The 23,705-nt window shown below is 51.6% G+C and overlaps 1 protein-coding gene across 4 annotated transcripts in view; it reads left to right on the forward strand.

The window, feature by feature from the left end:
- The window catches only part of MTM1 (myotubularin 1), a 64,826-nt gene that overhangs the window by 25,623 nt on the left and 15,498 nt on the right, over positions 1 to 23,705 (forward strand). For all 4 annotated transcript variants that reach the window (XM_004685864.2, XM_012727217.1, XM_012727220.1 and 1 more), the window contains 6 exons: positions 6,571 to 6,681; positions 8,563 to 8,664; positions 13,056 to 13,139; positions 15,155 to 15,304; positions 19,231 to 19,419; positions 22,355 to 22,540. In XM_004685864.2, coding sequence (XP_004685921.1) covers positions 6,571 to 6,681; positions 8,563 to 8,664; positions 13,056 to 13,139; positions 15,155 to 15,304; positions 19,231 to 19,419; positions 22,355 to 22,540 — 822 coding nt within the window. The remainder of the gene's footprint in view (positions 1 to 6,570; positions 6,682 to 8,562; positions 8,665 to 13,055; positions 13,140 to 15,154; positions 15,305 to 19,230; positions 19,420 to 22,354; positions 22,541 to 23,705) is intronic.

The raw sequence follows: 23,705 nt of genomic DNA on the forward strand, positions 1-23,705 counted from the left end.
GACCTATGCATGGCTCCTGGCTTCCAGAACCATTTCAGAGTGTGCGGGGCCCAGGCGCTGTGGCAGCACGGTAGCGTAGACAGACCCTCCATTCACCCCTACCCTCCTCTATTCCAGAAACGCTCAGTGAACGTTGTGGTGGAGCTAACGCCTTGCTTAGGGAGATACTCGCTAAGCAGAGCTGCAGCCTCTGGTAATGCAGCTTGAGCCATGAGTCACGGCGATGACTCATCACTGCTGATAGGGCTGAGGAGAGAATCCTGAGGTCATGGACACTGGTCCATGGAGAGAGTGAAAAGAGGAGTGGAGAAGAGAGAAGTGGCAGTTGGAGCAGTAGGAAAAGTACTGCCAGAAAAATCTCGAAGGAAGGGAGGATTTTACAGGTTGCAAGGTTCAGGTTTAGGTCTATGGGGGCCTTTGGGAGAACAGATTCTGTGGAGAATGAGTGTGCTTGAATAGCGCTTTGCTCCTTCCTTCTGCTGGAAGCTTCCCCACCTCCCTGGCCTCAACGTTCTATCCCTTCTGCTCTCCTTGCCTCTGTTACTTCTCCACAGTTGTCTGCTTGCAAAGCTACCCAGTTGCCCAGGCCAGCCCTGCACCAGCTCTGCCTGCTTGGCAAGGTAGGTAGGCCAGGGGCCTGGTTCAAAGGGCCCTTTCGGCTGGCCACGCCTCCTTCCTCCCTGGCTACTGCACTGCCCTGGTGGCCCAGAGGCCTGCCGTGCCATGGTTCTCCAGCACGTTCTCTCCCCAGTTCGCTCTTGTTTCTGTCAGCAGTGCTGCTTTTCTTCCACCCCCCATCTCTGCAGTGGTCTTCACATCTGCCCGTCCTTGTATCCCCCTGCCCTTCCCAGCCAGAGTGAAACCAGCTCCTAGGACCCTCGGGGAGCCTCCTAGACCCCCCCCCAGCAGCCTCTCCCCACTCCTTTCTTTCAGCACCCTAAGGTAGGCCCTGGGGCTCCCTCCTCTTCAGCTTCTATAACCACTGAACTGCCTTCCCGCCTCCAGGGGCCCGCCCTCACACTCTGGCGGAGGTGTCTCTCAGTGTCCAAGCCCCAAACAAGCCCTGTGCTTTTCCTCACTTCCTGCTTTCTCCACCTAGAGTACATGGCTGTCCCCACCTCGTCTCTACCGGTCACTCACTTTTAAAATTGATTTGTAAAATATTTAAGATCAAGTTTATAACGAACCCACAAACATCTGTGGCCCACTGCCCAGGTAAGAAGCAAACATCTGTGAGGGACCATCCCCCCGCCCCCCAAGGGATTCGTCTTTCAAAAGTGGCTGTCTCTTACCTTCATACCACACACTTGTTTGTTCTCAACGCTGGCAGAGTACAGGGAGCTCGCAGCCTTCCACTCAGCAGGTGATAACCCTTCGCAGTGTAATTTGCTTCTGGGATTAGCACAGCTGTCGAGGTGAGCAATGTGTGGAATATCCATTTCATCTTTCAGAGATAAGTCAGAAATGGTCAATTCCTCCTGGATTAAATTTAAGGAGAAATTTATTGTGCGGGTTTCTTAAAGATAGAGGCATAGTGATTCATTCTCCAGGCAGAGCACGAGCCAGCGGTTGTGAAATAGCCTTCAGGCCCCAGCGGAGAGAAGACATGGCCAGCTTACTCAGGGAAGGCACTCTGTGAGGGTTGGGGTAAGGGGGTCTGTTTCCTTCAAGTCTTGGTGGTTTACTTACCAGTAGAGAGACAGGACCTGGAGAATGGAGCTGGGTGGAGGCCCTTGTGCCCGTCAGCCCCCGCAGCTCACATACCTTGGCTGTGCCAGGCGCAAGGCATTGTCACAGCCCGAGCCTGAGCAGCTGGCAGCCTGGTGCCTTCGTGTCCATAGTCACCCTACCTGGATGTGCTCGCCCAGCACCCAGAAGGGAGCCGAGGTGGGCCTTGCACAGCAGGCTGGAGTTCCTCCTCTGTCCCCAGCACGAACAAGAACAAAAAGCCTTCCAGGTCAAGAAAATACTTTGGGGACGGCTCAAGACCGGCCTTCGCAGGGCCCTTCTGTCTGGCGTGTTTGGCGTCTCTCCCTTTTCTGGGAGGTGAAGTAATGCTAAAGTGAGCCTAGCAGCGAGGCCTCCGCTGTGTGCGTGACGCGGACCGCACTGAGGCTCCACACTGCAGGCTCTCAAACGTCCAGTCCACAGCAGCTGCCACGGCAAGGTGGATGCTGTTTGCAGCTGAAAAACAACAGTTTCTTCGATAGCCCCGGGTTCCGTGACCCATAGTTCTCACACCGGTCCTTAACTTCCAGAAACACATGGGCTGAAAGTAGTGGAGTGGACGGAATGAATTCGTATCCCGTGGCCCCAAGCTAGGAAAGGTTCTGACGGTGCTTTGGCGTGCCTTGGGGTCTCTGGCTGGCTCCCAATGCCGCCTCCTGTGGTGCGGTGTGGTGCAGCGGCTCTCGCCCATCCCGTCCTCCTCACTCAGCTCCAGTCTCTTCCAAAGTGCAGCCCTGTGGCCCTCCGTTTTGCAGCCTCTGGCCCCTCACTGCTTGTCTTCCATCCTGCTCAAGGCCCCTGAGTTCCAGCCCCTCCTGCATCCCTGCTCGCTGATACTCCTCTCTCTTGCCCAACTCTGCCAGGCTTCTTGACAACCGAACGCCTGCCGCTGCCACTTCTGGACGAGCGACTCCTTCACTTCCTGCGTTGGGGCTTCGGTCCCCTGTTGGAACCCCTGCCACTGCTTGTGGCAGTGGCCTCTCGAGTCCCCTGACCTTTGCTCCTCAGGAGCCCGCACGGTGACGGCACCTTCCTTCTCTGTCCTTTCTTTCGTGCATCGAGACTCTTCTCCCACTTCTGCCTTTGCCTTCACTGCACCTCAGTTTTTCTCCCTACCAGCTCTGTCCTCATCCCTTCTTCCTCAGTTGTCACTTGCTTCCCTCCTCTGCAGCTGTGGCCCCAGTGACTTTATCCTGGCCAGCATACGCTGGGCGGGCAGTGGGGGGAGAAGGTCGAGGGCTGAGCAGGAGAGGTGGATGGTGCCAGATGACCTGGGCCTTAGGTTTGTAGAGCTGAGCAGTAAGAGCCTTTGAAAGTGGCTGAAGCTGAGGGACTGAGGGCATCAGGTAAAAGGTCACCTAGGCTTTTGTGTCCTGAGGGCAGAGAAACGGCTAGAAGAGTTGGAGATAGAGATAAGGAGGTGGACTTGGGAGATTAGATTAAGGATAACAGAATGGGGTGTCCTGGGTGCTGATTTTTGTCTGTGGGGAGAGAGAGGGGCGAGCACTGAGGCAGGAAAATGTCATTGGGAGAGAGAAGCACCCTGTGTTTTGTTCTGGACATCTTGAGCTTCAGGGGCCTTTTCTGTTTCCTGTGACCTCTTGGATCTCTGGATGTGGCTCATTTATCATGACCTAAAACTGATAGTGTCTGTGTTCTTGGTGCCCACCTGTGTCCTTCGCGTCTCTGGATGGGGTCAGGTTGTGCTGGCACTTGGGACGAATTCCTTGGCACCTTTGATCCTTTCCAGCCAGGTGAACCTCGTTTTTCATAATTTTTTCGTTTTGCATTCTTATTTCTATGTTGATAGGAGAGTATAAATTTCTATTCAGTGTCTCTATGTTTAGGTGTAAGCCCAGCATTTAGGAATTTAGTTGCACAGACTGTCGTCTGGGCGCGGTAACAGACTATGTAGTGGCGCCTTTGTAACGACTGGACCACACAGAGCAGTGAATGCATCACCATCGCAGGAGCTACCACGTGTTGCTTTTTCTTCTTAGCTTTGGATTTTAGTCAAATTGGGAGATGTCCCTCCCCCCGACCCCCACCCATGGCAGCACCTCAGAAACACCTCCTTAAGGTACAAAGAGAAGGCCCGGCAGGTGCTTGCTGTTCCCACTGAGTGGCTAGCCTGGGGGCATCGTGACGTCTGCAGAGGCCGAGTCGGACCTGGCTGTAATGAAGGCTGCCGCTGGCGCTTGAGACCCGCGCCACGCCAGGTGCCAAGGCCTGTGATATCTGGCCAGCCCTACTTCATGGTGGTGGCTGGGACACGCAGTGGCCTACAAGGCCGTGCAGGTGACGAGTGTCACAGGGCCGGTCTGAGCCAGCGTGCACCATTTTGGGACTTGCGTTCTTTTCTCTACACTGTGGTGGCCGCTCTCGCACACTGTTTATCTTGGAATTGTTATGAAGGCTCCAGAACTCAGAAAATGCTGCAAGGAGGTCGCGCTTCTGTAGTAACTGCCCGTCTTGTCAAAACCAGGAAATCGGTTGGCCCAGAGCAGTGAGCTAAGGCTCCGACCAGACTTGAAATTTGCCAGATTTTCCTCTGCTTGTTTTTCCATGTTTCCACATCCAGGTCTGTGACGGTCGACCCCATTACATTCCTGTTACTGCCACCAACAGCCAAGACACGCAGCTGTCACTGCCAGGAACCCCGCACGCCACCCCGTTTTAGCCCAGCCCCTTCCCCTCACCCCCTTGAAGCCAATTCTCTGGCCTCCGTCTTTACATCTTGTCGTTTCTAGAATGTTGCAAATGGATCGTGCGGTGCGTACCCTTGTGAGGTAGGCTTGGCCTCTCAGCGCAGTTCCCGGGACGACCCTCTCGGTGTGCCTCACACGCCTGAATTTCAGCGGCGCCCAGGCTGTGTTCGCATTTTGAAAAGAAATGCTTTGTTTTGTATTGCATTTTAAGATAAAACTGTTTTATTTACATTCCCCAAAAGCACCTTATTAATGAACAGAGAATTCACTGAGCATCTTTGACATTTTTTTCTTTATTTTTGAAGTCACCCAACATCGCGTTTGAAGAAAAGTGTGAAGTAAGCAGTTGGCGCGCCCTTGCCTGCTCAGTCCTCGCCACCTGTCCGCTCTGGTGGCTAGTGGCGGTGCTCTTCGTGTGCCACCTTTTCCCTTTTGTCCACTTCAACTTAGTTTTCCTGGGCCATAATTATTCTGACATTTAATATTAGAATAGCTGTATGCTTAGTCCATCGAGTTGACTCACTGGAATTTTCTCCTCCTCGTGTTCCACCTCTGGCCCCAGTGAACGTCTGCAAGTACATGGCTGTTTCTCCTAGTGAACAACAGCTGTAACGCCAGCTGGCTCGTAGGGGTGAAACTGCAGCACCAGAAACAGGCCGTTTTGATGGCCGTCAGTGTGTGCCCCAGGCCTCGCTTCGCATCTCCCCTTCCAGGATGTGCGAGCAAGTGCTCAGTCTCTCTGTAGCCCTGAGGCCATGTGCAGAGGTGGACGCCGTCACTTACAGCCTGGCTGTGGGCTAAAGTGAAGTGACATGTTCAGAGCCCCTCTCGCAGTACCTGGCACAGGTGGGCCATTCCAGACTGGCTAGCTGCTGCTCCGGGGTGCCAGGAGAGGGGGTTGCTTCACCGGTGACCCCGTGCTTCACCATGTCTTCTGGGTCCCTGGCTCCCTGTGTGGGGTACAGAACAATGGAGAAGCCGTGCTGCTCAGGCCCTTCTCCTGGGTAGTGCTCCGGGGTCCGAGGTAACACTGCTTCCAGATGCTTGGTTTCAGGTGGGGGCACAGCTGTGCAAAGTCATGGTGTTAGTGTGCAGACAGGGCAGCCCTGAGACCCCCAAATTCTCAGGCTCTTACGGGGCCCGGCATCGATGTGCGCAAGCACACTTGGTGTGAAAGAACCTCAATGGAATTGGTGTGCGTAGAAATGGAGGTCAGGGAAGGCTGTTGTGTCCCAGTAAAAGACCCCAAGTCACCTATACCCTCATGGGTGAATGCCCAGTCAAATAGGGTTGACCCAGAGTGGGGCCGCTGAGGCTTAAGAGCTCGCCCGACAGCTAAGGTGCCTTCTGGCAGAATCCATAGGAGAGGGGTAGAATGGACCAGGCAGGTCTGGAAGGAAAAGATCAAAATCAGAGTACAAAGCAGGGTAAAGGCTGCCACTGTCGGCCTCCCCACGGGCCTCTCCTCTCTGTGCCTGCTGCACGAGCCTCTCCAAGCCCCCCAGGTGCCTGCTCCTGTCCCGTGCGTCTCCCTCTGTGTGTCAGAGCCCGCCTGCCGCTCAGCTGTGCCCAGAGTTAAGTGGATCGCGAACACGGGGCCTCCCCTCTTGTGGCGCTGTCTCAGACAGTGGCCACAGGACAGTGGCAGAAAGGCTGTAACTGCAGTCTGAGCCTAGCACAGAGTTCCTGAGCAGGAAGTCAGCGACCCGCCCTGTCTGAGCTCGCTGGGAAGCAAACTTCTTTGGAGCTGCTAAGCTCAACAAGGGGACTGTCAGAAGTTGGGAACGATCTCATCTTAGACAAAGGGGACCCCCACACACACACACACACAAAGCACATAGGCCTGATGGAGACGCAGTGTTTGGAGAATGGTGGAAGGCATTCGCGGGAGCTTAGCGCAGGGCGGACTGGGGCTCGCCTCACTTGGTAGGCAGAGCAAAGCGGCTGGGGTGCACTGGGGTTGCGCAGTTGACTGCTCTGAAGCTCGCGTTTGTGTGTGGTGTGCTTATTTTTGTTCAGAAACCAATAAAAGGAGCATGGTAAATGCATAGACGCAGACGAGGCTTTTATATGGTTTTGGTGTTTAAATTCAACTGACAGAAGCACTGACTTTTGTTTTTTTTGTCCATTACAGGATTCTACTCTGATACTTGATGTTCCACTGGGTGTGATCTCAAGAATTGAAAAAATGGGAGGCGCGACAAGCAGAGGAGAGAATTCCTATGGCCTAGACATTGCCTGCAAAGTAAGAGGCTCAGTACTTCCGTACACATAGAAAAGGGCACATTCGTGTTGAATGAGGAGAACATTAACGTGGGTTTAAAAAAAGCAAAGACTGTAGAGTAATGTCCAGCCCCAGAAAGAGCCCGAAGGACCTGGAGGTCCTCTCTCTCAGTGTTTCTCAGTCCTACACACCTGGGAAGGCTTTTTAAAAAATGTAGACCTTTGGGTCCTACCCCAAATCCAACTGTACGCTCGCCTCTGAAGGCTCGGAAGGTTGTTGGACTGAAACACATCTGGGGTCCTGCGAACCGCGATCTAGTGCAGGGTTCGTGGGGGTTGGAGGGACCTCATCACCTGTGCCAGCCCCGGGCTCTCTCTTCACACGGGACCCAGTAGGTTGAGGGTCTGGCTCGAGGCACCTGCGCCCTGCACGTCTGTCCCTGCAGGTCAGACTCGGGCTCCAGGGGCTGTGCAGTTGGTGCCAGCTGCGGTCACTGCTTCCACATTGACGTGCTTGTTGGCGAGATGGGGCAGTTTTACATCGGGATTAAACAGTGAAACGAAGTTCCCTGAAGCCCAGTGCTCTGGCACATTGCATGAGTCCTGGCTGGAGCAAAATAAATATTTATCTAGAAATAGTCCAATTTCCAGCACAGTGGTCAGAGAAAGCTGCTAGTCAGTCGTCATGTGAGCCCAGGTCCGTAGGGAGGGGGTCCCTCGCTGGTCTGTCAGCTCCCAGGCTCCGTGTACCAACCGCAAACTCTCAAATCATCGAAATGACTACTCCTCTTGACTGGCGCTTGGCATCGTGACCCAGCAGCCAGAATCCCGGTGGAAACTGGGTTTTGGGTTTTAGCTTTTCACGTGAACACCCAGGCCCAAAGATCACAAGGTTCCGAGGCTGCTGTCTGGACATGCAGTGGCCAATTTGGGGCGTTCACTGGAAGCCCGAGACTCTTCTTTGCTCTTCCTTCATTGCTGCCCTCACTCTGGGGTGACTTGTGGCTGGCAAGGCCTCTGCCAGACCTTCATACTGAAGATTTAAGATGCATGAAGAGAGCTCTCCAGAGAAATAAAAAAGCACTATGAAAAATAGGAAGATAGTGACCCCCAAGAGTGAGGGCCTGACCGTCTCCTGCACAGAGGCTCTGCTGGTTGGCCTTGATTAACTGGAGGCACCCCAAAAAACTCTAGCTCCGAAAATAAAAGGATGCTATTCATTTTGTTATGTGATACAAATTGGTATTTAAGTTAGGAGCCTGTTTTGCCTGGTTTCAGTCTAAAGGGTTTTCCTGCTTATTGCAGAGACACCTCTTGGAAGGTGCCTTTGTAATTTGGTTTTGAGCATCACGTTCCTGGAAGCATTGGCATTACTGGCACAGAGGGCTTTAATGTGGTTTGTATGGAATGCCCTGAAAGTGAAATTGCATAATAAAAATACATGACATTACTTGTTTGAGAGCTTAGCATGTCAATCATTTGCAGATTTTCTGAAACCGAGTTTAAAGGAAAAGCATGAGGGGGAGTGTCTGTACTGTGGGACACGTTTGCCTGGTTCTGAGACTGTTTGATAGCAGATACACATTTGGAAAGCTCTGTGAATAAACACTGCTTAAGAATGCAAGTGATCTCAGAAAACCATTGAGGTAGAGTGGATGAGGTACAGGATGGGAGCCTGACTCTGTCTTCTCTAGCGTGTCACTTCACCCTTACCCCTGACTGCGAGGGTGCCAAGCTGGGTGTCTGGAGACATCACACAAAGCAAGGTCATGTTCTCTGTAATCTAGGCTCCCTGTCCTCTCAGGTGAGTGACTCAAGCACCCTGAGGTGAACAGAAGGATCTTTTGCTAATGAGAATGACTTTATTTGAAGACTCAATGTCCCATTTCTCTCTGCCCTCCAGGACATGAGGAACTTGAGGTTCGCGTTGAAGCAGGAAGGCCACAGCAGAAGGGACATGTTCGAGATCCTCACCAAATACGCCTTTCCCCTGGCCCACAGTCTGGTAAATTCCAGGATCCTCCTCTCCTGGCAGGTCCTGGGTGGCTCTCCCTTCCTTGCCCCTGTGCTGAGCTTTCCAGGAGACATGTCTTCCAGGTTGTCTAGCAAAGCTAGAACCTTCCGTGGGAGTGGCCCACATGTGCATAACCCTCCAGCGCCGAGCGTGCCCCAGGCTCAGCCTGTCCTCATTTGAGAGGGGGCCATGGGAGGTCACATCCCACAGTTGGCTACTGTCCACTGAGGAGCTACTGAGGGAGTTTACGAAATGCCTTTTGGAAGTGCAAGCAGTCATCCGAGCTGACTACCTCCGCAAACTCAGTTCTGCCCTGCAGGCGTGGGAGCTGCGCCCTGGTAGCTGAGGAGGGCAGACTCGCATTTGAGCCAGTCATGTCGTTGACCATGAGCGCCCACCTAGTCCACACCATGAGCGGGATGTGCAGAGCAACCTTCCTCCCCCATCTGAGGCAGGTGCCTGCAGTAAGTGCCCTGCCTCTTGCTGTGAGCAGTCTTCCTTCTTCCTGCCTTGGTCTTGTTCACCTCTGCTTGCCCCTCTCCTCAGCGTAACTCAAAGCAAATACCTGTCGGGCGAGTAAGGAGCTAACTCACAGGTGTGTGCGGCCCCCGTCATACATGCAGGGTCAGCGTGCGGCCCACGGGCCGCGGGCCAGGTCCTGAGTGCTATGGCACCTCGCGGCGTAGCTTTTCTTCCTTTGGTTCTCTCGCTCTCTCCTGCCCCTCCCCCCTCGCCCTCTTTCCTTGCTTCTCCCCCCTCTCTTTTTGTGATAAAGACCTGAGATTTTTTCCCCAACGAGACAAGGCTTCTTTCACCCCCAAATTCTGTCAGCACTGTTCCAGTCAAAGAAAATTCATGCTTGCTGGAAAGGACAATTTATACAGACTGTGGAGGTCTAAGGCGATGCCATAGTCACCGTGAGTCACATGTTAGGCTTAGATGTACTGTTTAAAACAAACGCAGGAGCAGTGTAGAGTTGAATACATACTCAGCCTTTTCTCAGCTTTTGAGTAAATGTGTAAGCTAAAAAATGTTCTTTTGTAAATTTTTCACTATCAGCATAAAAAGTTTTATGGAAACACGTCTTTGGAATTGCTGTCACAATGAGAACAGAAGCCTAATCCGCAACGACTGGCATTGTGTTGTGTCCTGGCCCTAAGGAGTGAGACCCTGGGAGAACGGCTCCCGCGCCACCTCCTGCTGATCTTGCTCCGCCAGAGTTATTGGGGCTTGAGGGCCATGTTGGCCTTCTCGGGGGCACCACTGACAGTGTTCTCTTTTCCCCGCATTTCCTGACTCCGAAGATTCTGCTTGGCTTACCTCAGAAGCTGCTTCCGGTTTCAGTCCCTCCTAAGCCATGGGGACGGCTTTCCCGGTTCTGTCCTGTCTGCGGGCCAGTCCACTCTGCGTGCTTCTTGTCCCATACATTGACCTGGGGCATGGTTCTGCCTCGCGCCCTTGCCCCCCAGCTGTCACATTGCCCTGGGCCCCTGTTGAGCCAGCTCTTTCTCCCCAGCGAGGCCCCACCTCCTCCAGTCTCCTCCCACGCTGCCGCCGTGGCTGCTGAGCATACGTGCTCTGGGCTGGCTTCTGTCTGCTTCTGTTGGGACTGTCAGTGCTGTCGCTCCCAAGTTGTTCAGGTGCTCTCCGTGCCCCTGCAGGGCTACCTGTCTGGAGGAGGCCTCAGGTGCCAGCATTTTCCCCTCTGCTCAGGCAGTGGTCAGGCAGGCCCGCCCCTCTCCTTTAAAGACCGTCCTACGCATCTCTCTCCAGTGAAGCCTTGTTCGCAGAGGGCACAGTGCGGGCTGACTCTTCGTGTCCCACAGTAGCTAAAGTTGAAGCTGCCGCCCTCAGTGTTTTGGCATTTGCAGGTGGGGCCTTTAGGAGATTAGTTTTAGATGAGGGTGGAGAGCAGAGCCCCAGGAGGGATCAGTGTTGTGAAGAGACATGAAGGGGCCAGAGCTCCCCCTCTTATGTGAGGACCCAGGAACAGCTCATGCAGAAGCCCAGCGTACTGCCTCCCTGACCTTGGACTTGCAGTTCCCATGCTGTGAGGCATAAACATTTGCCGTTGAAGCCCGCAGTCTAGAGTGCCTTGTTACGGGCCCCGTTCTGGCCAGGCTCTGCTCTAGAGTTACCCCAGCCTCAGCCTCCAGGAGCAGTTTGCCTGGAGGATTGGGATGCACGGGTGCATACGACACAGATGTGCCAGTCAGGATGCCCGGAGAACAAAAAGTGAGGGTGTTAAGTCCAGGAAGGCTTCCCAGAGGAGACACAGCCTACAAGATGGTAGGTGTGTTTCCCTGGGCACACATGCTCTTGACAAGCGGGAGCAGTCTGTGCTGGAGTGGAAGGAGCGGGTCGTGCACTTGAGGAAAGTGGGCGAGGACTGAGGCGGTAGTAGCAGAGAGATGCTGAGAGGGAAGGCGGGGCCTCAACGCGCAGCGCCTCCGTGCCCGAACAGCGAACAGCGAAGCGTTGCTTTTTGTCTGACAGTGAGGGGCTCCTTTAATGGGGGTTCAGCAGGAAGGGGACAAGAACAGACTCTGGTCCACCAGGTGACTTGGGCGACAGGGGTCAGGGTTCCATTTCAGGAGATCTATGTTAGTGCATAGTGATGAGGGCTTGAAACGGGGCCATGGAGAGGGAAAGGTGAGACATTCAAGGCCGGTCTGGACGCTATGGTCAGCAGCAATAGCTGACTGCATATAGTTACGAAGACAGATAGGATGGTAGACAGGAGACTCCAGCCTGGATCACCACGCCAGGCTGAAGGTGGCAGGGCCGGCAGGTGAGCTGGGGGTCCAGGAGAGGAGGAGGCAGTGAGCTATCTCTGAGGCCTCTCGAGCTGGAGCCGCGCAGGAGGCAGGCGGCTGCAGGGGCCCCCGCGCTCTGGCCGCCCAGAAATTGACTTGGTAGGCTGGCTGCGATCGTTGGCACCCTCATAAATGCAGCCGAAATTGCCAGAAGAGAGAAGTACAGTGAGAGGAAGTAGCGTGGGTGACCTGGAGAAATGCCAGCCTCCGATGGTTCTGATTGTGGATGAGTGTAAAGAATGCTCTTTTTCCAAATGGTTTCGAATGACCTTTCCAGTGTACTTTGTGGGCCTTTGTGGAATAAATAAATGCGTACATTTATGCATAAAAGCAACAGCGTCCCAGGGATATTAAAGTGTTTCCCCCAGGGAACATGTTTAAAGCAAACTAGGGGAATTATTTACATAAATGGAAGTCTAAATGGCAATTTATGTGGTAGCTGCTTTCGACCTGTGAGACCTCAGTCAAGTTTTTGGCCGATGGTACTTTTGATGCAGTTATTTGAAACGGCTCACAGTTGCACGTGGAATAGGCAGAAGTTGCTCATTCAGAGCATGTTACTCAGAGTGATGAACTTTGCCAGATTCTACTGCTTTCTGTGGCTCTCTAAAATTTTAGACTTTCCCTCCTCTACTGTAGTGAAAGCATCACCCCTGTGGACCTCTTTGGAGGAAGGAGTCTTGTTTCTAAAGTGTGTAATCTATGAGGTGAAATGAGGTCACTTGACATTGCTGCTCCCTTAACTGGTAGATGGAGGCTTTAAAAGAAGCAAACATTTTCAATTTCAGAAATCAAATTAGAGAAAACGCTCACTTAAATTCCTGTTCAAACATGGCAAAATTCCTCCAGGAATAGAGCAGGTGTGAGCTGATCCCTGAATGTTTACCACCAGGTGTTCTGAGCTGCGGCTCGTTTGCCTCACAGGAAGGGCCTGATCTTCCTAAAGACCACCTGGTTGCGGCTGCCCCGCCAAGTGAGGGCCTTGTCAAGTATTAAAACATAGTTGTGGGCCCTCCCTGGTGGCGCAGCGGGTTAAAGCACAACACTCAGAAGCTGAAGCCACTTCCGCATGAGTTCGATCCCCGCCTGCCCCGGAGGTGACCACATGGCGCGGCAGACCTCTCCTGACCCGCCCGCTGCTCCCCTCAGCAGTGCACTTCGTCCATCTGCCTGTTCTGCTCCCCACTCTCCCTGGTGAAGCCTCTCACCGTCCCTGCGCCTCTGGCCTGTACCCCAGTTCTGTATGCACAAATAAATAAATCTTTTTAAAAAATATAGTTGTGTTTTAATCTGGAAATCTGATTTTTGTGGCGCATCCTTTCCCCAAAACTGCGAAATTATGCCTGTAGCTGTACAAAATTGAGGTTTCAAAAGTGATTCGTATTCAAGGTAGAAGGTAGCATAAGTCTAGTCTGAGTTTTCCTGGTTCTTTGTTAAAAGGCTCAGTTTGGGCTGTGATGTTACGCTAAGCAAATCTGGTGAGGAATCGGAGTGTACCTTGACTGGACTGTTAGTGCCTTCACACTAAGCTTGAAATTCTTTTTTTCCTTTTTTTGCCTTTTCCAGCCAATATTTGCATTTTTAAATGAAGAAAAGTTTAACGTGGATGGATGGACAGTCTATGACCCAGTTGAAGAATACAGAAGGCAGGTAAGTCAGCCAGGAGCACGGCACGTGCAGATCCCAAACATGGTGGTGATACGTCACTGGTCACGCTCTGAGAATCAGTGACATTCTTGCTAAGTGTGCATTCAGCAGCTGACTTGATGTCTCCATTGCCATGTAGTGTACATGCTCATTCCTGCACCATTTCAAGCTTCCTTGGAGGCCGGCCACCTCCGTTCTGTTTCTTCCACAAAGAACAGCAGTTATGCGTGGTGCTGGTTCATGAAATGAGCGCACACTGGGGGTCTCGAACTCTCACGCTTCCCTGCTGGACTCTTTGGGAGTTGCTATTGCTCTATATCTGTATATTCGGAGGTTGAACTGGCTGGCAGTTATTATCATTGATATTATGGGGCCAAATGAATTAGAACTTTTCCTGTAATGACGTGTTTCCAAGCAACCTTCTGGAGTGAGTTTACAGTTGCCTTCACTGCTCTCAGCCACCCGTGCACACACTTCTTTGCTGCAAGAAGGGCAGGAGACTTGGGTCATCTTTACAAAGGGTCTCTTGGGACATTACAAAGACCCTGTGCCTGTTCTGTAGCAAGAGCCACTGTTTGGCCTCGGGTGTGCCCCTGCCTAGGACAGCTAGGAGTTTTGTGGTAGAACTTTGCCTAATTCTCATTCTGCAGAGCTCTTAAAAGAATGGGGAGGCTTTGCTGAGTGAGCTTTGAGCACCTAGTCAAGCCCAGTCACTTCGCCTGGAAAGGCGGGCTTGTCCAGTTGCGCCGCGGCCCTGAGCTCCAGATGAGGACCCTGGGCTCCAGCCCCCAGGTGGTTTCCTTTTGCAGTGTGACCCGTGGTGTGCGGAGTCATGAGCAGAGTCGAGGCCCGCGAAGGGGGTGCGGGAGCGCACGAGTGAGGTAGGACACCTGTTCCTTCAGGACTCAGCTGTAGACTGGAGCTGCGGCCGCGTGTGCCTGGCTTGAACGGCCCCTGTTGTGGGTCAACTCACGAGCAGGGCCACTGCGACCTCAGGCGCCCTGGAGACGTCTGTGACATTATGTAGTAAGTTCTTTGTGCCTGATGTTGGGAACATTATTGACAATATTAAGACTTATTTTTTAGGTCGAAGCTTCTAGCTTGAAAGCAAGCAGCTCCCGCTTTTAAGATGGCATGCGTGCATGAGCTGGCGAAGGGACTCTGTTCTAGACTGCCATTACACTCCATCTTTTGTCTTATAACTTTCTGGTGGGACTTAGCACTCTCATGGACGCAGCAGCAGACGCATCTGCTTGGTCCGCGGCCTGTAGGCCAGACCTAAAGGAAAGGTACAAATGTCTGTCCCAAAGCAAGCGCCCGCGTAGCTCACTGTGTGTACTTGTGTGTGTGAGCCTGGGGGCTGCTCCACCACCTCCGGACCACGTCGGTACCAGATACCATCTTGCGGGTGGAGGACAGGACAGGAGCTGTCCTCTGAGTCTCCCTGGTGCTCAGCAGTCTGCTCCAATGCAAACGACTGTATGGCTCATCCAGGCTCCAGGGCCACGGGCAACCCCGAACAACTTGGCTGTAAAGCTCTGAGGAGGTGGCGAAATGAGCCTCCCCAGAGGGGTTTTCCTTCACTTCCCCTCTGACTTGCCTTGTAAACTTTGCCTCTTTCTACTCTGGAGCAGACTCAAGCCTTCGCTCTGTTTTGAGCGGGGAGAAGAACTTTCCAGAGTGTCTTTTATACGCTCACTTAGGTGTGGGTTATGATGACGCGCTGCATTTGTCTGAGGTGAGGGGGTGCATGGGTGAGGGGTGAACTCAGGTGTATCCATATCGGCAAGTAGCAAGGGAGAGCTTGCTGCACCACAGGGCGCGAGTGTTTCCCAGGGTGGTTCTGTTTTGTACTCTGATGTTGTCTGTATTATTGATCTGACCCCCTTCTTACAACTGGTGCCACCACCCCGAGGTCAAGGGGGTGAACAAGCAGTATCTGCTCAAAAGAGAAAGGGGAGCCCAGGCCGCATGCAGGGCTGAAGTGGCGCGGCCTGACCCGGCCTCTCTCCCTGCAGGGCTTGCCCAACCACCACTGGAGAATAACTTTCATCAACAAGCGCTATGAGCTCTGCGACACATACCCCGCGCTGCTGGTGGTCCCCTACCAGGCCTCAGATGACGACCTCAGGAGAGTGGCTGCTTTCAGGTCCCGGAATCGAATTCCAGTGAGTACTGCAACTGGCCTTTTCCACACAGTGTCTTTTATCCCCCAAGGATGGTTGTCAGGCCACTCAGCGCAATCCTCTAGTGCAGTTTCAGTCCAACCAGTGAGGACCAGGTGCCTGGCGGGAGGGCGAGGCGGCCCTGCCTCCAGAGCTCCCTGCCAGGCAGGGGCCAGCGGAGTGGCCTGCTGCAGCCCAGGCAGCCGGCGCGGGAAGCGGGGTTGCGGGAAGGAAGGAGAGAGGGAAGGAAGGGTCACAGTGGTTGCAGTCGTTTGGCACGAAGTCTGCCAGCGATCGGCCGAGTGCACAACGGGGTCCAGTGCAGCCTGTCCCGGGCGCCTGCCCTGCCCTGGGCCTCACCCACAGGGTTCTCTGTGGTCCGTAAATACTTAGGTGCATGTTGTATCTTCCCCATGTGCATACATGTAATTGACTAAAAATGCGGCGAGTCTGCTTGCTCTGTTTTCAGGGCCTGTCATAAGAAAAGCATTGTTTTGCCTTCCGCCCCCCCAAAAGTATAAAAGAAGGGACAAAGAATTTGAGATTTAACGTCACCTTGCCTTTAACCTCCAAGTCTAGACATTCCTGTCCTTAAATGGCTTTTTTGTGTGAAACTTCGGTAATCTGTCCGTAAAACTTTGGTAGTCTCATGTGAATGGTACTATTTAAAACCACTTGCTCCTCTCTGAGTGCCGCTTGTGCCTTCCTGATGTTTATTGTAGGGAAAGTATGCCCGCTGACTCATCATGCCAGAACGCGGGCTAAGGAAGCTACGCTTAGAAGCTTAGTCCTCTGCGTGGCCATACTTTGTGGGTCATGGCCTGCTCAGTTAACCTTCAGTGGTCATCTGCATCTGCTTTCGCAGGGTGTGTGAGAGAGAGACAGGAGAGAGGGAGCAGGAGAGAGACTCTCGTGAGCTGGGGCAGGAGAAGGGGTGAAGCAAGCAAACCCAGCGGCTGCCTCCAGGCTGCCCTCGACGCGGAAGTCCTCCTGCGCTGTGAGCATGCGCCGGCTTACCCCAAATGGAATGCTTGCTTCTGTGCCTCTCTACCCATTAGGTCGATCTTCCTAAGGCTGAGTTTTTCATCACTGCTAGATCTTTACAGATGCCACGCCTAGGAATAGCTAATGGGAGATAATGTGTTTGTTCTGCTCTACCTTCCAATCACCTGACTCTTGACTATAATCCAGAAAATGCATGTGCTTTTAATGTGAAAGCATTAGTATTTGCTCTTCAGTTCTTTTTAAAGAGCCTATACAAAATATAAAAAGCACTGGCAAGAAAGAGACCTTGCTATTTTGTGCATAAATAACACGCAAACTGTTTGATGCACACCTCTCCGGGCGCCGGTGTGTTCAGGCACACTCCTATCTGGGGACATCAGGCTCCTTTGCACGTTGCTATGAGAAACATGCTGGGATAAACATCTTTGGGCGGTGACTCCTTTATGTCCCTCCCAAGCAGAGAGAAGGGGGCCGAGAAATCTGGGCTCAGGTAGGCACAGGGCTGCTTGAAATTGACAACCTGATGAGGATCTTTATCCAATAAGTCTAATGTATTTATAGAACTTGGCTCTTTCCAAAGTAAGCTTGTATGAAATTAACACGCTGTCCACCTTAGGCTAACAGTGTTATGTGTCAGTTCTGTTTCAATAAACCTGAAAACAAATTAAATTAAAAATAATAATAAAAGGATTTCCTATTCCTTGCAATAAAGGCCATTGGAGGTGGGGAGAGCAAGTCTCATCTCTAGGTTGACAGTAAGAAAGGGGGGTTGGAGGGTCTCTGTGCCTTTCCCAAGGCTTCTGAAGCTCAGCTCCCAGAGCTCCCTGCCAGGCAGGGGCCAGCAGAGTGGCCTGCCGCAGCCCAGGCAGCCGGCGCGGGAAGCCGGGTTGCAGGAAGGAAGGAGAGAGGGAAGGAAGGGTCACAGTGGTTGCAGCCCACTTAACTTCTTAGCCATGGGCCACCCTAGTGTATGAAACAGCGCTTGGCACGGTGCAAAACACCCGCTGTCACTGTGGACGTTGGCCTGTGAGCACCCGCCGTGGTCGTTTGCCATCCTGCTGCCTCCAGGATCAATGGCAGCCCGGCTGGTGCCAGCAAGCTCGCTGGTGCCGCTTTCGTCTCATGTCTGCTCGGCGTAGTTGTCAGTACTGGGTTTTGCTGTCCAGCCCAAGGACGCACACTGAGCTGGGACTTGTGTGTGCTTCCCCAGTCCTCCCAGCAGACCCATGAGATGACGTCACCTCCCATTCACAGACGGATGAGAGGGAAGTGACAGTGGCCAGGAGTTCAGTGCCCAGCTTAGAGCCATGGAACATTCACGCCAGTCCCAGGGCAGCACGGGTGAAGCCATGCTGCGCCTCTCACCCCTCTACTATCTTTACTGAGCTTTGATTCCCTACCGGACAGGTCACCAGTTAAAGTCAACAGTTCTGGAGCAAACAGCTCAGTTAAGAAGTGGGCAGCAGGGCCCTCCCTGGGGGCGCAGCGGGTTAAAGCACAGCACTGAGAATCTAAAGCCGCTTCCGCATGAGTTCGATTCCTGCCTGCCCCAGAGGTGACCGCTGCTCCCCGCTGCTCCCCTCAGCAGTGGACTTCGTCGATCTGCCTGTTCTGTACCCCACTCTGTCTCTGGTGAAGCCTCTCACCCTCCACATCTCTGGCCTGTACCCCAGTTTTGTATGAATAAATAAATCTTTAAAAAAAAAAAGTGGGCAGCAGATCTGAGTAGACAATTATCCCAGAAAGTCAGTAACTACACGGAAGGAAGGGAACCTCCTTCGCGGCTGGGGGGAAGTGAGCGGGTGGGCTGTGCTGGAACGTAGCCTGGACTTCCCTTCAAAAGCTGCAAGTGGGAATCCTGCAGGACCAGCATCCCGTGTGGGTAGCTCTCAGGGACGTGGAGCGTGGAGTGGCCAGCTCAAGGGTGAGCTCAGTGCTCCCTGCGGCGCTGTGCCACAGCTGGCAGGGCTAAGGCCCGCGAGGGAGACCTGGTCCGTCCATAGCGCGGGCCACTGCTCAGCCCCCAGGAGAGGCGAAGCATTGCGATGGGCAGCAACATAGGAGGGACGCTCACGGGAGCTTGTGTGGCACAGAGGTCACAGTGACAAAGGCAAATAGTTGATGATTTCGTGTCTAAGTAAAACAAGCCATAGCAGATGAGCAGACCAAGCAGAATACTTACCAGCTAGTGACACTGCTAAATGAAGTTTCTGAGGCTGGGCGGAGGGAGAAAGGGTCAAAGGGCACAAAGGATGGGGGTGGGGAAAATAAAGCGGGCAGTTTTGTAGTTTGCACGTGTGGCATTGTGAACTCCCTTTTCCAGGCATTGCTTCTCACGTGCAGTGAGTGGGCACTCCAGGCCTCACACTGGTCTTGGGCAGAAGTCAGAGCGGGCCCACCAGGCCTGTGGACTCCACGAGCCCTCCCCAGGCCGAGTGACCCACGTCATGGTGGCTCTCTGGCACCTTGCACTGTCCTGAGACCTCTGCTGCTCCCCACGTTAAATGCCATAAGCTCGCCTGGTGGGGCGGTGGCCTGTGGACTTGTCCTGTCACGAGGAACGCGCCGCCCAGGCAGGAGTCCTCGCTTGCCTCACCTCTGCCCAGCCTCTTGTGTGACAACCAGCACGAGCCATAGGCCTGAAGGCCTGTCACCATCTTTCTGCTCTCCTGGGTGATGAGATGCTGGGTGTGCGCTCAGCGCTGATGAAGGAAAGCCTCGGGATCGTGATTCCAGCTGCTCGCCTCCCTAGTGCGTTTCTGGGCGCACCAGTGAACGCACAGGTGACCCAATCCTGCATTTCAGCCAGCAAGATGGGATATACTTCATCGTGACATTTTAGTGCGTTGCTTCTTCTAGTTCTCATTATTTTCTCAAGATTTGGTTTTTTTTCTGATAGCTTAAAATTTCTGAACTAACTGCAGGTGCTCTCGTGGATTCACCCGGAAAACAAGACCGTCATCGTGCGGTGCAGCCAGCCTCTGGTCGGTATGAGTGGGAAGCGAAATAAAGATGACGAGAAGTACCTTGATGTTATCAGGGAGACTAACAGACAAGTCTCTAAACTCACCATCTATGACGCAAGACCCAGTGTGAACGCAGTGGCCAACAAGGTGAGTCAGCCCGGGGCTGCTGGCTGCCCCGTCCTTACAGGATCCCGAGTGCTCTGCCCCGCCACGCTCACGTCGCTCACGTCTGCCTTGAAATAATGCTTACCTTCGGGTGGATGGTTGAACTTGATGAGTTGAGAAAGGCAGTTCACTTGTGTGGAGTAAAGTTTTAATCGCCGAACATGATCTTCAACACAAGGTGCATTACTTTCAAGTCCAATGAAAAGAATGTGTAGGTCACTCTCAAAAATCTAGAGCTGTACTGAAGTTGAAGTTTGGCCAGAATCAAGCCTAAGTTCAGGTTTCTGGAGCCTTGCAGGTGTGGATGTGGGGAGTTGTGTGCGCTGTGGTTGTTGAAATCCTAACTGTGTAGCTTGACCAAAACACACCCCCTTCGTTGTGCTCCTAAGTGTGTCTTTTCATTTATTGTAAGAACATTCAAGATCTATAGTGTGAATTTTACATCCACATATACATAGTGAATAATCATATTTAATGATTTAATGACATGGCATTAATATTTTCAAAGCGCTCTGCTCTCAGCCTTCTTCAGCATAATGTGCTGAGCGCCCCTGAAGTTGATGAGGGTCCTTGTCCTGAACATCAGTGCAGGGCAGAGTGCTGCCTCGAGAGGTGAAGCTGTTTGGCCAGTGTTAAATAGCCCCAGATGAAAGTGATGTTTCCAGCTGATCGCCGGTGTTTGGGATCAGTTTTTCTCTCCTGTTCTTGCCAGCTGTCACTTCCGAGTGCCCGCAGTGGGCCCGGCCAAGGTGTTCACCCCAGTCCCTTCTGCCTTTTGGAGGAATTCTTTCTTGTTGGCTGGAGGCTTTCGTCTCGTCATCTACAGTATTTTGCACGTCCTGAGGTCACTTTTCCGGCATTTTCAATTCTTCAAGGCTCATTTATGAATCAGAAAACAAGACAGGTCCCAGAGCAGCCGAGACAGCTGTAGCCACTCTTGCGATTTGCCTCCATTTCCTCCTGGGATCCCCTCCACACCCCCTGCCCTCGGTCTTGGACCAACTATCTCTTACTACAGATAGTATTAGTTTAGGCAATAACAGTGATTTTGAAGGAATCAGGAAGTTAAAGTGATGAATAAGTTAGGAATTATAAATAAAACCTTCAGGAAACTTAGTATGACTGGCTTCTGGATTGTTCTCAGTTTTATATGTTTCTGTTCCTGCGATGCTTCATCTATAGTTCAGATTGGAATGCATGTATAAAACACAAAATTTCCATGTATACACTTAGCCTGAAATAGACCATCACGTTAAAATGAAGTATTTGAAAGGAATATTTTAAGATGTAGAGTGTATGCAGTGACTGTGTCCACTGTGTTAACTCCAGAGCACATTGTGAGAGCAGGCAAATCCTTGAAGGCCTCTGACTCTCAGGAAATAGGCCTGTGTTTCCAGGCCTCCACGAATGAAAGGGAAGGGGAAACCGAGGCGTTTGAGGGCCGAGTCATTCTTCATAATCTCTGTTCAGATTCTCCTCCTCCAGCAGCTCGTCCATAGCAACGGCCCTTGAACCTTTACCTATTCCTTCTGGGTAGGAAAAGAAAACCAAAAAGTAGGCTTCCAAACCGAGCGGACAGAGAATTTGAACTTTGGGGAACTCAATCTATGCTCGACTAATTGACTTTTACCCTTCTGACTTCTGTTCTCTTTGGATCTAATTGCTCCTCCTCTGTGGAATTGTAGAAGTTTCCCAGCCCAGACACAAGAAGCAGCACCACACCGTTTTAAATTAAACAAGCAGACAAAGCCCGGGGAGATAAGATCCAGCACCAGGCTGCTCCAGTTTTGTAGTGATGCACTTGATGAATTACCATGGAGCTGGATTCGTGTCCGGTTTGCCAGACTGGCAATGAGTGATAGGTGTAGTTCCCCTTTGCTTCTTCACATACCATCTTCAGTTGTTCATGAAGGAAACTCTAGTATTGAGAATTCTTCAAAAATGACTGAGCTATTAAAAAGCCACACGGGAAAAGCGGGTCATCTGCGTAACGCGTGTACAGGTGGAGTGAGACTTGGGCTCCACACTGTTGTGGGCTGCAGTGACCCCCGCATGCACTTCAAGGTGTTCTTCCCAGAGGTGTGGACAACCTGGCCAGGGGAAAGGCCTATTTGTCCATTTTTTCATTAAGTAATAACTTCAAAAACAGCTAAGTGAATGTTGACAGTACCTACCTCTGAGGCTATTCGTCGCAGACTTGACAGATAGCTTTTTACACTTTCACATAAAACCTTTTCCTCACCTTTTCCTCGCCTTTGGAAACCAAAGCCTCACGCTTGGACATAGGGCTCCAGGTTTGAAGTTCAGGGGTAGCCTTTCCTCTGCTGGAAACCTCTGTGACTGCCCCTGGAAGAAAGCTATAGGATGCTTTGGTGTTTCTGCCCCGGCTTCCGCTTTCTGTTCCTTCCATCATTCTCCACTTTATAAAAAATTATGTGGCAGCTGCATACCGTAGCCAGCCTGTGTGGCCATGTTGTGTGCCCAAGCTCGCAGGCTCTTGCCAGTGACTGTGTGATGCTCCTCTGTGTGGGCACCTGTCCTGGTGACTTTCACACATTCATGTGTTTGCTGTGTCCCCCCCCCCCCTCAGAGTGTTGTTACAAAGCTGATGGTCCTGTCCTTCAGATCTGGAAGAAGAGCTGGTAATTCTAGAGCATTCTGGAAATGACTTCCATGCAAATGCAGATCCCTAGGAAATTGCTGCCTGCCCTGTATCTCTCCTTGAAGCTCCAAGTGTGACTGATGTTCCGAAGCCTTGGGGGTGTGGTGGCAGGGGGGTGAACATCGGCTCACATTGACTATTCTAAATAGGAGGGTTTTAGGTTGTTGGCTTGGAGCACCGACAACTTGAAATGTTTGTGTAAGTTACTGATAAAGTAGAAAACCCAGCTGACTGTTTGTGTATCTTGTTTCTTAGGCAACAGGAGGAGGATATGAAAGTGATGATGCGTATCATAACGCCGAACTTTTCTTCTTAGACATTCATAACATTCATGTCATGCGGGAATCTTTAAAAAAAGTAAAAGACATTGTTTACCCTAATGTAGAAGAATCTCACTGGTTGTCCAGTTTGGAGTCTACTCACTGGTTAGAGCACATCAAGGCAAGTATACTTTCTAAAAAAAGCTTGACGTATATTTATAAAAAAGCAAAGCAGTTGCTTAGTGGAATTTTCTTTCATTTGTTAAGTTTTCAGAAATTGAACAGTGGAAGAGGAAGTACTTGTTCTGTAGGGTTCTGCCCTTTACAGACTTGTTTCTTTATGATTTGCTTACCTGCGTTAAAGATTTCACAGCAGCACTCTTAGACTAAGTGAGGGAAGTGGGCTGTCCCTTTCCTGTCCTCGGCAGTCCGTGGTTGAGTCTCTTCACACAGGTTATTTAGGAACAGCCCATTTATCATCTGACCTACTGCGTGGCCCTCAAGGACCCAGAGAAAGATTGCATTTATTGGGACTAATCCCAAATTGCCTTACTCTACAGAATGGATTTTGTGTTGTTATTATAGTTGATCCTTCATCTTGATAAAGTCATCCAAAATTCCATTCTTTTAAAAGTGAAAGTACTTGAATATTTTCAAGAATATCTGAGGCAGTTGTGGGGTAGTATGATGTGATTTCAGTAATGGGGAAACTGAGTCAAGTATATGGGAACTTTGCATTGTACCTCTACAAGTTTTCTGTAAATGTAAAATAACGTCCCTAAAATAAAAGAGTTACTTTGAAAAAAGATGACATTCTCATGGTGTATAAAACTAGACCCTGTGAAGGTCCGGCATTCTTCTGCCTTTATGGAGGTTCCTATGTGATTGAAGAAATTATATGTGTGCAGAAACAGAGCATAACTTTCCAGATTACTGTGCATCAAGTAGCAAAGAGCATTCACAGCAAAGTCAGGACGAAGAACAGACCCTTTGGGATTATGGGGGACTTGAGCTGGGCCTTAAAGAAAGCATAAGGGTAAGAGGACCCTTCCTAGCAAAAGGGCAGCTAGCTAGCTGGGACAAATGCCTAATTCTCTGCCCAGCCTTTGACTGGGTTGTTTTCTGTTTGTTGAGTTGTATGAGTTCTTTATATATTTTGCATATTAACCCCTTGTTGTATATAGAATGTCCAGATAGCCTCTCCTAGTCAGTAGGCTTCCTTTTCATTTTGTGGTGGTTTCTTTCACTGTACAAAAGCTTGTTAGTTTGATGTATCGATAGTACCATTTGCTTATTTTTGCTTTTTTTTTTTCCTTGCAAACACATCTCTGAGATTGATGTCCAGG

The sequence above is a fragment of the Condylura cristata genome, unplaced genomic scaffold, assembly GCF_000260355.1.
Source record: "Condylura cristata isolate star-nosed mole 26May11 unplaced genomic scaffold, ConCri1.0 scaffold00019, whole genome shotgun sequence".
In the NCBI taxonomy this organism is placed as follows: Eukaryota; Metazoa; Chordata; class Mammalia; order Eulipotyphla; family Talpidae; genus Condylura; species Condylura cristata.